Source organism: Baudoinia panamericana (assembly GCF_000338955.1).
Source record: "Baudoinia panamericana UAMH 10762 unplaced genomic scaffold BAUCOscaffold_15, whole genome shotgun sequence".
NCBI classification, from domain to species: Eukaryota; Fungi; Ascomycota; class Dothideomycetes; order Mycosphaerellales; family Teratosphaeriaceae; genus Baudoinia; species Baudoinia panamericana.
Window position 1 is genome coordinate 851884 of NW_006911271.1, and position 13013 is coordinate 864896.

The following is a 13013-nucleotide window of genomic DNA, read 5'->3' on the forward strand; positions in this document are numbered from 1 at the left end:
TCGCGCCACACGAGCAGTATCCTCTCTCACAAGAGCCATCTACTCATTACTACACACCTTGTTAGAGCTTGAACATCACCGCTTTAGGTAAAGAAACAGCAACTCAGTTACCATGGCGGCCATTCTGTCCATCCACCTTCCCTTTGAGGCAGTTGCGGCCATCCAGCAAGACCACGATGCGGAGCTTGACCGCCTACTCGACAATCTTTCCTTCAAGCCAACCGGCAGCGTCCAAATCACCCAGGAAGTCATGCGTTCTGTGAGAGCAAGCATCCGCGATCTGCCGTGCACAATCGTGGCGAAGAATCCTGTCCTCTCAACCGCCACTCCTGCTTCTAGTACCGCCGCGGCACCGCACGCTACGGTTGAGTCTGAGTACTCGTTAGATGATCGGGTTGTTGATTCCTCGTCCGCTTGGGCTTCGCCGGTTCACACTCCAGCCTTGCCGGTATACCACGATAGTGACATCCCACCGGCTCCGAAAGTGGCGTGGTCTGGTTCCACGTACGGCGATCCTGTACCGCCTGCTGAGCGCAATGAGGCGCGTTGCCATTCCCCTGGCTACTACAGCCGTTTGTCAGAGGAGATGCATGAGCGCCTGGACAGGAAGGCTGGTGACAGGGATCAAATGACATGGGATGCAGGCTCTTCCAGTAGCGACATTGTGCAACTGCTCTCTAGGTCGCCATCTTCGAGAAAAGTTCGATCTTTCACCGCCCTCGAACTTCGAAATCTTGAACATGAAGCACGTCAACTTCACTATCCGCGATCTCATGAAGCGAGATGTTGCGCTCAGGGCCAAATGCAGCGACCGTTTCAGCTCGGTGATGGAGCCATACGGAGCCCACCTTCGCATGGACGCTCATCAGTTGTTGTATACCAGGGAAGATGGCTCGGGCATCGCGTTATTTGACCGCTTCGATGATGTAGGCACGAAGATTCTTAGTTTCGTCTTTGCTGACCTTTCCAGATCGGGATCGTTGACGGTACCGTCATCCTCGCCCAACCCTACCCTCACAAGGAACCCGATGTTGAAGTCGAGCAGATCAGCATCACCTTCCGCACCAACGGGGCCGAGGATGAGGACATTACCATCAATAAGAACGCAACCTGGAGGGCCATCTGGGACGACTTGGCAGATCGATTAGGCATCGACAGTTACTGGCCTTCTAAGATCGAGTCTGTCAGCATCAGCAGCAGTTGCGGTGAGTACTGCAGCATAAAGTCCAGCGAGGTTGAGAATGGCACCTACATCGTTCTCAAGTCGTGGGAAGCGATGAGGACTTTCCTCGAGTGCAATGACATGGCCGAGGCGCCTATTAGGGATGTAAGTCTTTGTCGACAATCGTGCCTACAAGCATGTACTGAACATTGAACAGCTCGCCATCAAAGAGGGTTCGCTTGTCAGGTTCAAGCGTAAGGCGTTGCGCATGACACTCTGCATCGTCGATACTATGAATCGATTGAGTCACCTCTACCTCTGGGACACGGCTACTATTGAGGACCTGGAGTTCGAGTACGTTGAGGCCGCCGGCATTGGTGATGCCACGGTCGGGTTCACCCTCAACGGCGAGCCGCTACAGACCAGTAATAAGCAGCTGCGAGACGTGAGTGCACCCGTAGCCATGCGTACCCTGCTCGCATGTACTGACTTACACCCAGGTGGGCATCAACGAGACTTCTGCTCTGAGAGCTTTCCTGGTTTCCATGCCGGAATACCAACTTCCAGAACCATGCTGAGCCGCGAACAGAGCGTGGAAAGAGATTGGGATCAAAGGCCACACTGAACCGCTAAGAGCGTGCGAAGGACTCGCCGATACAGAAGTAAAGTCAGACGGTGGCCATTGCGTACATTCGGGCTGAAAAGGTCCTGATTACGCTGTAGTTAGGTACTGGCTCCCTTCAAAGTGACCCGAGTTCAGGGGAGATGCGCCAGAGGCACAGAAGCAATGGCTGCATTTTCCTGTATCAAGGCAATGAAGAGTTCTGAGAGCGCGGCTAGAAGCGCTCCATACGCCCAAAGGTTCAGTGCATGCTCGCCATACCAGCATACAGCCCGATATAACACGAGCAGCAACGGTGACGACTGTCCCTCCCGCCTCTCAAGCTCACGCTTTGCCTTTTCAAATTTGAGACAATGAGCACTCTATAAGCGCAAAAAACACTCTCCCAGCAGTCTTTGACTGTGGCTAGTGGCGCAATAGGTAGAAAAGGCGGCGACGCCTCTACCACTTCACCGTCGATTTTGCGACGCCAGAAGTAAATCTATCATCAGGTGCAAACAGACCTAGACGGCAAGGTCACGTGCGACGGAAAATGGACTAGCAGGTTGTTTTGACGTTTTGTTTTTGGACTCAATACGCTCAAGCCAATCCATCAGTAAAGACCGTGAGGTGAAAAAGACCCGCCCTGCGTCCCGGCTGATTGAGCCGCCTCGCACTCGTGGTCCACCAGGTAAACACACATACGCTATCGCAGGGTAACACCGATACTTGCTAAAAAAGACAACACACGCGCCAATTGAGGTTGCAGGAGGATGATGATGATGGTGGTGGTGGGGATGATGTGTTAAGGGATTCATCGCAACTGAGGTATGCTTTGCTTGGATCTTGCTGCTCACACCACGTCGCTCAGCAGTGGTAGCATCCGCCCATCCTCCGCATAGGGTGAGTGAGATACCGAAAGTGCATGCGTTCGCCACAAGGCAACATGCGCCAACGCCACGCCACGCACGCCAAGGGAGAAGCGTCCTTTTAGATTGGTCGGAGAGGTTGAAGTGCGCTTAAGAGGCGGGCGCAGCAGCGTCCGTCTCAGCAGCAGCCGGCTTTTCCTCCGTCGTGCCGGCGGGAGCCTTCTCCTCGCCCTTCTGCTCGCCCGCGGCCGCGGCAGCCTCGGGCTCGGCACCGTCCGACGAGGTCCAGAGAGTAAGGTTGTCACGCAGAAGCTGCATGATAAGCGTGCTGTCGCGGTACGACTCCTCGGAGAGGGAATCCAGCTCGGCGATGGCGTCGTCAAAGGCCTGCTTGGCGAGGTGGCAAGCGCGGTCGGGCGAGTTGAGGATCTCATAGTAGAAGACGGAGAAGTTGAGGGCCAGGCCGAGGCGGATGGGGTGGGTTGGGGTGAGCTCGGTTTGAGCGACGTCGGTGGCGTTCTGAAATATGTATCAGTAATAATTACGTGGTCGAAGAAGGTTGGTTGTAAGACTCGAGCATACCTTATAGGCCTCGTGCGCAGCAGTGGCAGCGGTCTTGCGCTTCTCGCCAGATGCGAACTCAGCCAGGTAGCGGTGGTAGTCACCCTTCCTGCAAGCCAACCGTCAGCCAATGCTTCCACCCATCATCGAAGTACACTGCCACTCGACAACGGTAGCTTACATCTTATGGTAGAAGACCTTGCTCTCGCCCGTCTCCGCCTTGGGGATGAGGCTCTCATCGAGCACGTCCAGCACATCTTGGCAGACCTTCTCCAGCTCCGTCTCGATCTTCTGACGGTAGTCGCGGATGATGCCGACGTGCTTGTCCGAACCCTTGGCCTCCTCCTTCTGCTCGATGCTGGAGATGATGCGCCACGAGGCGCGACGCGTGCCGACGACGTTCTTGTATGCCACCGAGAGGAGGTTGCGCTCGTCCACGGTCAACTCGCCCCCGATCTGTTATGGCCTACTGTCAGTATTTGGCATGTATACAGTCCTGCCAATGCTGTAGTCGCTTATCGCGTGCTCGTCGGGGGTCGGCGATTATCGTTATCGTACCTTCGCGACTTCCTAGCTTGAGCGTTAGTGATTGGCCTCGTCCATACATATACTGCTCAATGCAATGCATACCTTCATGTAGCCCACCATCTCTGCGAATCCACAGTCAGCATGTGTACGCGCCAGTCAATGCACTCACATGACGTACCATCGTAGCGCTCAGCCTGCTCGCACAGCCGGGCAAGGAAGGTCTTGCTGGGATTGGTGTTAGGTGTCATCAAGGCCCTGGTCTGGTCGCGTGACCACTTCGACAACATACCTCTCGCGCTACAACCACTATAGTCAGCATATCATTCTGCAAGCGAGTCATAGCTAGCATTGAAGCTTTCGTTGAGGATGCCTCCCACAGCTCTGCGCAACGCGAGATTGCTGTGTTAAGTAGGAGTGGACATAGGGTGGGACATACCTCGTTCGCCATCGCTCTGTTGCTGTCACAATGAGTGTTCTAGGGGTGATCTGATGAGTCGTTGAACTGAAGTGCTTTGCTCAATGTGTCGAGGCTGGCGGGTTTGTTGTTGATCCGAACTCTGGGCAGTACTGAGGTAGTGGGATGTGGGGAGCACCGTTAGCCCCGATTGGCCAAGGCGAGCGTTTTCGGTGGGCGGTTCTTGACATCGTCACGTGTCACACTTGCCCTACCCAGCGCAGCTTTCGCGAACCAATCAAGGAGCTCAGCGCTCGTTGAGCCAGAAGGCGCCAACGCATGGACATTGACTGAGATTAATGCACTATCGATGGTGAAACGGACGAAACACGTGATGCTGCAATGTTGTCTGCCTCATGTATTACACTCGTCTAAACTTTATCGGCATCTATGCCACTGCCACGAGGGTAGAAGTACCTCTAGCTCTTGCCTCAACGCCACGCTGTGATACCCCAAAAACATCCAACCCAGAGAAGGAGATGCCGCTATGCGGCCGCCATCTCAATCTTCTTACCCTTCACACTCTTCCACTCCATAAAAACGGAGCCAAAGATGGACATCGCAGCCATGGCGACAGCCACGTAGAAACACGAGATGATCGCCGAGTTGTAGGCGGTCTGCACGCCGCCCAAGTACTGCCCCGGAATGACACTCTTCAACGACGTTGCACCCGTTGCAAGAACGAGAGCCGGGTCGAGGTCGGGTACGACTTGTTTTAGGTTGGACAGTAGACGGTTCGTGAACACGTTCTGCGCGACGGAAATGAACAGTGCGCCTCCAAGCGTCTGCGAGAACATGATGATGGCGGTGCCGATGGCGATGTCGACTTGTGGTAAGACGGCTTGAACGGCGACAAGCGTATTCTGCATGCCAAAACCCACGCCAGCACCGAAGAGGATCTGATACCCGATCCATGCGCCGGAGCCAGAGTGCGTTGTGAGTGTCGCCAGCATACCCGCACCAATGGCCATGAAGAAGCTCGAAACAATGATGAAGGGCGTGTAGTAGCCCAGCGCAGTCACAGCAATGCCGCTGATCATCGAGAAGATAACCAGAGACAGGACCATGGGGATATTGCGAATACCACTGCCGACTGCCGACACTTCCTTGATCGCTTGGAACCAGATAGGAAGGTAGTAGACGAAGACGAAGAAGGCCGCACCGAGAGTGGCGGAGAACCAGGCGCCGGCGGCAACGGAGCGTTGCTTGAGAACGCGAGGCGGGACAGTGGCGTTATCTTGCTTCCAGATCTGGATGCCGACGAAGGCGATGGCCAGGACCGCGAAGATGACAAGGAGCGCGATGATACGACCGTTGTGCCAGGGGTACTTTGAGCCACCCCACTGCAGTGCCAGTAGCAAGCAAACGATCATGGGGATGAACACAATAAGGCCGAGGATGTCAAACTGCTCAAGCTTCTGCATGAGAGAAGAGGCCATCGGCTTCGCCCGCTTGCCTGGCTTGTAGAAGAGCGTGATGAAGATAAGCGTGACAGCGCCGATGGGCAGGTTGATGTAGAAGCACCATCGCCAGGTCAGCTTGTCGGTGAAGGCGCCACCCATCAGAGGTCCAGCAACCGAGGCGATGCCGTACATGCCTCCAATCATACCCATGTAAGTCGGGCGTTGCTTGAGCGGTACGGTAAGCGAGACGATGAGGATGGCACCGCTGAAGATGCCGGCGCATCCTAAGCCTGCGATGGCGCGGCCGACAATGAGTGCGTTGGAGTTTGGTGCGGCACCGCAAATGACACTGCCGACTTCGAAGACCACGAGCGCGGCGAGGTAGATGTATTTGACGCTGAGGAAGGTGTAGAGCTTGCCGAAGAACAGCTGGAACGCGCAGGTCGTCAATAGGTACGATGAGCCGTACCATCCCACGTCGTCGATGGCTTTGAATTCGTCGGTGATCTTGGGAATGGCGGTGGAAATGATGGTGTTGTCGAGAGCGACGCAGAAGACGGAAAGGCACAGAGCGATGGTGATGAGCGTCAGTGCCCATGCCTTGGGGTATTCGATCTGGTCATCTGCCTCTTGCTCTTGTTCCTCTTCCCGCTTTAGGGCGGTCTCCGGTTCTGCGCCATCTTTGAGAGCTGGCAGGTCTGTCGAATCATCTCGGGAGTGTAATCGCGAGTCGACAGCGACGTCTGTTTCGACTTTCTTCTCGCCTATTACTGATGGCGCGCCACTCGCCGCAGGTGTAGTTTCATCGGATCCAGGTCTGGGGGTCTCCGCTTGTGCCTCTGCCGTCGCAGGCTTCTTCTTATTGAAGAGGCCCATGGTGGGTCGGTGTGGTAACGTCAGGGAGTGAAGTGCAAATGCCAGCGAGCGCAAGTTTGAGTTTGTGACGCTGTAGTGAATTAGACTCTGCACAATTCGTCACTGTTCGTGGGGTGGGCGGAGGTCGTACAAAGTACACAAACGAGTCGTGAGGTGGCGAAGGCGAACCACTTTATACCAAGATCGATAGTTCAGGAGCGGCGTGATGAGTCGAAGGCGCCTAGTGTGTCGCCATGCAAGCCAACGCTGTTACGGCAGTCGCTACACCTTGCCGGCGGCGCGATTGTTAAGTCCGCTATGGTGCAGTCGGTCACTGTCCATTCGGCGACGGATGTGCACCTTCCCGAGCGCAGAGTCTAAGCAGCCTTGCCTTAATTAGGCAGAGCGGGAACGGTTCAGTCGCTTGGCGATCTTTGGGCGCATTCGCTTTCGCGTGCCTTTGCTCACTTGCCAGGCAACGGGAGGAACACGGAATGGGCACACTATACACATTATGCGGATTGAGTCACCAACCACCGATCACCGTAGTCCTCATAGGGTTACCTGCTGACAACACTGCTATCGCGTTGCGCCGAAGCCTTGTGGGATCGCTAGCAATAGCCTGTCCTGCCAGATTCGCATGGACCCACCCGTCCCTGGTGCCCAGAACAACGTGCCGGACCAGGATCGCTCAAGGGCTTCCGACCGAGACGGCGTGCTCACGCTTTCACGCTCCCGGCTCCGTTTACAGCTGTGGGGCCAATGGCTCGGATAGTTGCAGTCAACGTGGTTAACTTAAACTCCCAGGTTGTTCCATTTGCCCGCCCGCTTATAGGCTGCGGAGTTCTACTTTCCCCATCAGTTTATCCGCAGGAGAATGATACGGCGAGCATTGGCCGCATCACCGTTTGGCTGCAGTCGACCAGCGAGATGCTACCGTTCAAGTGATGACTCACTGTGGCATGAGCATGAGCTGCCATAGCTCACGATGACACCATACACCGTAATCTTACCTCAGCATGTGCACGCGGATCAATCCAGCTCACGTTGGCTAGTACTGTCACGCGCTTACAAGGTCTGAGAAAGCTTCCTATGGTATCCTTGGCGATCTGACAATGCGTCGTGGAGAACTAGCACGACATGCTGAAACTAGACCGTCAACAACGAGCCAATTCGGCCAGTTGCGGTGTGCAAGACCTTCAGGAGCATCGTGAGAGAGCAACAAAGCCGGTGCCTTTGTAGTAAACAATGCGTCCTTAAAATGATGAACTTCTTTCTCCTCCGTCAGCCTTGCGTTGACAATGGGACAATGGTGCCGTGCGCGACCCAATATCAGAGTTCGGCGTCGTCGTCTTGGCCTCACCAAAGATCTGGCGCTGCCTGACAGCGTAGGGTGTTTTAACCCCGAGTCCACCGTTCCAAGCGAAGGGAGGATCGCAGGTCGAGCAAGTACTTCAGGCGGGTTTCGAGGTTCCGGGTCCGTCTTCGTGCACCCTTTCCACTAATCCACCTCAATCCAATCCGCGGACAACAACGGGCGAATACCATGCCGCTCTGCTGCTGCCCCAAAGACCGCAAACCCAAACCACCAACCTCCACCCCATCAGCAGCTTCCGAACCGAACGCACCTCTGCCATCTCCAATCACCAAAGTCTTGCTAGACAGCTACGACGCCTACGACTGGAACCATTCCGCAGACGCGCTGACCGATTGGCTCAACGCGCGGTGGAAGAAGACGGGCTTCCAGGTGAGTCGGGAGACGGTGTGCTTCACACTCCGCGCTAACGGTCGCGATGCAGAGATCGGCACGGGTGACAGGATGGAGGGTGCTTTCTGCCGGGCTGCTGCGAGAGGAGGAAGCGAACCCGAGAGGCAAGTTTGACTGACGTGCTCCGGCGGAAGGCTTACCTGCATAGTCGCCAGGTTGCGTGCTAGCTCGAAACGGGCATTGCTGGTCCGCGATTGCTGAAGGAACAAGGCTGAAGCATTCGACAAGTTTGGTCATCGACGTAGGTATTGAAAGTGATTCGCAGGAAACGCGGGAGAGTCTTCCGTTGAAAGCTCCTCGTTGCTGGCACTGTTGTCCTGTCCTTCATGCAAGCAGCTTACCAACCAAACCAATATCATCCTTACGCGTTCCTTGTTACGCATACACGAGACCCTATCCCCACCCTCCCTTCCCAGCATGACTGCCCGAATCCGCCAACTGCGCCTGCCCCTTTCCCCTCGCTTTCTGCTGCGCGGCCTCATGCCTTCTCAATTCCTCCGGCACCCTCGAGATACTCGATTTCGAGATCATCTGCTTGAGATCATACAGTACATCCGAGTCCTCATTGCCCAGGAAAGTGATGGCAACACCTTGCTTGCCCGCACGACCCGTACGACCGATTCTGTGCGTGTACGACTCGATGTTGGTGGCCATGTTGAAGTTGACGACGAGTGAGACATCCGGCACGTCGATACCACGACCGGCTAAGTCGGTGGCGACGAGGACGTCGGTTGTGCCGTTGCGTAGGGACGCGAGGGCGGCTTCTCTCTGGTCTTGTGTCTTGGAGCCGTGTAGTGTGACGGAACTGTAACCCATCTTCTGGATGTCGCGAGCGACAGTGTCGCAGTTGCGCTTGATGTTGACAAAGACGATGATCGGTGGTGTGAACTCGCGACTGCTAAGGATTTCGTTCAGGCGCTTCTTGCGCTTGTCTTCGCCCGAGATGAACTCGACGCGCTGTTCAACCGTGTCGACTGCCTCGCCAATATTCCCGATGGTTACGATTGCAGGTCGTCGAAGGTAGTTGCGGGCTATGCGCTCAACCGCTGGGGGCATGGTGGCAGTGTACATCATCGTCTGCCGATACCTGTCCTTCCCGCCAAGATGCTGTGACATGACCATCGCGTTCTCCGCATCATCAGTGTCCGGCTTTTGATTGGAGACAGGCAGGGCGTCGAGGATCTTCTTCACGGGCTCCTCGAAGCCGAGATCGATCATGCGGTCCGCCTCGTCCATAATAACGTAACAGCACTGGCTGAGCACCAGCACTCTCCGTTCAATGCAGTCGACGAGACGACCAGGCGTGGCGATGATGATCTCCGCACCGTCGCGCATGTTGTACGATTGCTCTTCGATCGAATGGCCACCGACTAGTGACACGCAAGTGAAGCCTAATGGCGTAGCGAACTTCTTCGCCTCAAGCTCGATCTGCTGCGCAAGTTCACGGGTCGGTGCAAGAATGATTGCGTACGGACCGTCATTCTTCGTGACTTCGTTCAGCGCCGGCAGTTCTGAGATGTAGACGAGCAACGGCAGCAAGAAAGCAGCAGTTTTACCAGAACCGGTAACAGCGACACCAATCAGATCTCGACTCTGCATAGCAATGGGTATAGCTGCGCGTTGCACCGCTGAGGGTTCGGCGTAACCCACCGCGTCCACAACATCGAGTAGACGCTTCGGCAGCCCAGACTCCGCCCATGACCGCATCGGATTCGGTATGGATCCGCCTTTGGTACTGATGTTGAAGTCCTCCTTGAAGATGCGCCAGTCCCGCTCTCTCATCTGGTCCAGCCGCTTCTCCGACCAGTGCTTGTCGATCGCTGTTCGGCTAGATTCCTCCCGCCTTCTCCGCTCCATTTCCAGAAGCTCCAGCGCCCGCTCACGTCCAGCCTCCGGATCGCGATCCTCAATCGCCTTAGCATATTGCCGTGCAGCATCGTCCGTCTTGTGATCCGCGAAGCCGCCCAGCCTGCCTCTTCCGTAGAAATCGTTCTCCGTTCGCGCCGCATACAGAGGGTTGTAGTCAGGACTCGTGTCTTCCTCAGCGTTCCACTCAAAGTTGAACTTCTTCTCCGTCGTTCGCTTACGTTTCTTCTTGGCGGAGAAAGACGAGACGTTGATATCGGCGCCCATGTAGCGCTGCCTAATCATCTCCGCTTCCACGTCGGTCTCTGATGCCTTCTTGGCGGTCTGCGCGCCGTTGACAATGGCAATAGGCTTCGGAGGAGGCGGGGGCGCCATATCGTAGCCTTTATTCGGGGTTTGACGCATCGAGGCCGGACCAGTAGGCGGTGGCGCATTCGCATTTCTCTCGCGCCGCGGTCCGCTCGGAGGCGCATGGTGACCCCCATGGCCGTTAGTATAGCCGTTCGATTTACCGTTCACATGGCCATTTGGCGCGCTCGTATGGCCGTTGGGTACACCATTCTGACCGGTCGCATCCCGCTGCTGAGACTCTGCGACTTCCTTCTCCCGCTTCTCGAGTGCCAGTCGCTCACGCTCCTTCTTACTCAAGAACTTCGGCTTCGCTGCGGCCTCATCTTGGGCTTTCTTCTTAGCTAGTAGTTCTTCTACACTGAGAGGCTTTGCCGCCCAGCCGAGCTTTCGCTTCTTCGCTGCTGGCTCCACGACCGCTGCCGCGTTTTCAGTCGGCGGAGGTGGTGGTGGCACTTCGACGTTCGGCGGTGGAGGAGGGGGCGGAGGTGGAGGTGGCGGCACGTCCATAGTGAGCTCCGTCATCAAGCGCAATGTGCAGCGGTAGTTTGGAAAATGTGCTCGTCGTGTTCGGTTGCCTCCACATAGCCGATCTGAGTCGCGATACTCAAAGATGTGGGTCACCAACGAGTCAGCCGCGTAGCACCATCACCGCACGTCGCCTTTCCATCTAACGTTCTATCGAACCTCAATCAGCGGGCGGCCAGAGTATTCACGTTGATGACAACATCAGAGAAGACAGTGGCCGACCCTTATCGGACATATATTTGTCTCTTCTCAACTCCCACATTACACCTTAGTGAATTGAAGTATTACTACAAGGATGCCATTGCACCTGCCATGCCCTCAGGACGGATGTGGTGCCTATGTAGGCTAAGTTTATCACTGTTGACGCCAGTCTGTTACCGCCCAGGGACTGCCGGTGCAGCTCCCATGACCTTTCATACACCTGTGGCCACGCATATGTCGCGCAGCGGCGCTTTCAAGCAGCCCGTGATCGACAATGCCGTACCAACCGAGTCTGCTCGCTGCATCGCTAATGCAATGATGATAAGACTACCGTCCAGTAGCGAGGTCTACCTCCCAGCCGCTGTTAGAACCGCGCTCGGCCTTCGGGGCAGCCTCGAGCACGCTATGGTCCTTGATGCCGGTGATCTGCAATGCCTATCAGCCTCGGTTGCGAACAAGACGCTTGTGTTGAAATCACTTACCTCGCAGAGCTTGTCATCGCTTATGTAGAGAGCTCTGCCGAAAAGGGTGAACTCCACGGTGCCTGCTGCTATGCCGGTCTCCCCGCAATACATGTCCTCAAGACCTAACAAAGTAGTCGTGTTGGACGCCGTAAGGTTGACCTCACGGTTCATCGTGTCGCGGATGGTGATTTCGAAGTTGTAGTAGGTGGGCTCGACCACGATCTCGATGTTGTCGGTGGTGTGGAGCTTATGGTCGTTAGCATGGTTTACAACAGAGACCATGCTTGAAGCTTACCTCGTTAAGCTGCATCCCCAACCGATCACGCTCCGTGCCTTTCATGATAAACCGACCGGAGGGCTCCTCTGCATTATGGATGTACGAGCTGTAGGGTGGGTAGCACTTGTAGATGTTGTCCTCGACACTCCTGACGGCGCTGACGCCTCCGAAGTCTTTCAAGAGATCGAAAAACGTAGCCTGCGCGGAAATGTAGATGGGGAGGTTTTCTTCCGCATCGTAGTCACTGAACAATACCGTGATCCTCTTTGGCTCGGCGCCGGTAGAGATGGGGTCGGCGAGTATGATGGCGCCGTCCACGATGCCGAGCTAATAGAGCGTCAGTGAGATCTCTCGCTCGCTTGCCATGGTGTAGAGCGTGTCAGCACAAAACTTACGTCCTGAAGGGAGATGTCGTACGCCGCCACTCCTCGCGGCAATAGCCCGCCGTTAAGGAGTACAGAGTTGACGGTATACCTACTGATCCCGGTGCGGTCTTCGTACTCCTCAAGCACATGATCCCATCTCTGGTACACCTTGTTGACGATAAGCTTCGTGTCCTCCGTCTCGTAGCGGATGATCAGCGTGATGCGCTGGTCACTTGGTGGCGGCGTACCCGCGGTAGTGACGGGAACGGCTTCGCCACGGTCGGCGGACTCCGTCATCCCGCCGTCAGTCTTGACGTTGGCCGTCTCCGACACAATTGAGGCAGGAGTGTGGGGGATGATTTCGCAGAAGATGAGGAGTCTGACTCGGCACCGGACCGAGAGACGTCCTCCGCAACCGCCGAGTCTGTAGCAGGAGCAGCCTCTGTAGACGATGACGGTGTGACCTTAGCCGGGAATTCGAAGGGGATGGCGCGAATGTTGTCCATTACACTGCGCATGACGGTGCGAGTGAGACGGCCGGCGATGGAGCCGGTGATTGAGACAACGCTGAAAAGCTCATCGAAGCTTGGGTCTTTCTGAAGATCAGCGACAACCTTCAGAGGTAAGGTGATGGTGAGTACAGCCGCCATTGCGTTTCGGTAGAAGAACGTGACGAGCGTGAGATTTGATCAAGTCTGAGGCAATGCTGACCTGAAGGGGTGCGAGGTGGTGCGGACTATCGTTGGGGGTTCGGTTGAGAGAG

At 55.8% G+C, this 13013-nt stretch overlaps 6 protein-coding genes across 6 annotated transcripts; 2 read left to right on the forward strand and 4 right to left on the reverse strand.

Annotated features, from left to right (window-relative positions):
* Positions 1 to 112: 112 nt before the first annotated feature.
* Positions 113 to 1740, forward strand: BAUCODRAFT_28554 (uncharacterized protein; the record flags this gene model as incomplete). The annotated part of the gene is made up of 5 exons (XM_007683160.1): positions 113 to 653; positions 682 to 926; positions 971 to 1327; positions 1380 to 1607; positions 1663 to 1740. 5 exons carry the CDS (start codon positions 113 to 115, stop codon positions 1738 to 1740), a joined length of 1449 nt encoding a protein of 482 aa, XP_007681350.1.
* A 1042-nt stretch (positions 1741 to 2782) lies between these two features.
* On the reverse strand, positions 2783 to 4169 carry BAUCODRAFT_152711 (uncharacterized protein; the record flags this gene model as incomplete). The annotated part of the gene is made up of 8 exons (XM_007683574.1): positions 2783 to 3151; positions 3215 to 3302; positions 3375 to 3649; positions 3752 to 3763; positions 3824 to 3843; positions 3900 to 3946; positions 4011 to 4018; positions 4158 to 4169. 8 exons carry the CDS (start codon positions 4167 to 4169, stop codon positions 2783 to 2785), a joined length of 831 nt encoding a protein of 276 aa, XP_007681764.1.
* A 275-nt stretch (positions 4170 to 4444) lies between these two features.
* On the reverse strand, positions 4445 to 6654 carry BAUCODRAFT_39638 (uncharacterized protein). The gene has a single exon (XM_007683242.1). The coding sequence runs from the start codon at positions 6452 to 6454 to the stop codon at positions 4661 to 4663; it is 1794 nt and encodes a 597-aa protein (XP_007681432.1). The 5' UTR covers positions 6455 to 6654; the 3' UTR covers positions 4445 to 4660.
* Positions 6655 to 7603: 949 nt separating this feature from the next.
* Positions 7604 to 8454, forward strand: BAUCODRAFT_329308 (uncharacterized protein). The gene has a single exon (XM_007683575.1). It carries the CDS (start codon positions 7980 to 7982, stop codon positions 8313 to 8315), a length of 336 nt encoding a protein of 111 aa, XP_007681765.1. The 5' UTR covers positions 7604 to 7979; the 3' UTR covers positions 8316 to 8454.
* Positions 8455 to 8594: 140 nt separating this feature from the next.
* On the reverse strand, positions 8595 to 10925 carry BAUCODRAFT_80305 (uncharacterized protein; the record flags this gene model as incomplete). The annotated part of the gene is made up of 1 exon (XM_007683330.1): positions 8595 to 10925. The coding sequence occupies one exon, from the start codon at positions 10923 to 10925 to the stop codon at positions 8595 to 8597; it is 2331 nt and encodes a 776-aa protein (XP_007681520.1).
* A 234-nt stretch (positions 10926 to 11159) lies between these two features.
* On the reverse strand, positions 11160 to 12961 carry BAUCODRAFT_329437 (uncharacterized protein). Its single transcript, XM_007683576.1, has 4 exons — positions 12281 to 12961; positions 11904 to 12212; positions 11627 to 11854; positions 11160 to 11570 (listed from the first exon to the last, which is right to left on the reverse strand). The coding sequence occupies exons 1-4, from the start codon at positions 12545 to 12547 to the stop codon at positions 11472 to 11474; spliced, it is 903 nt and encodes a 300-aa protein (XP_007681766.1). The 5' UTR covers positions 12548 to 12961; the 3' UTR covers positions 11160 to 11471.
* Positions 12962 to 13013: the final 52 nt, after the last annotated feature.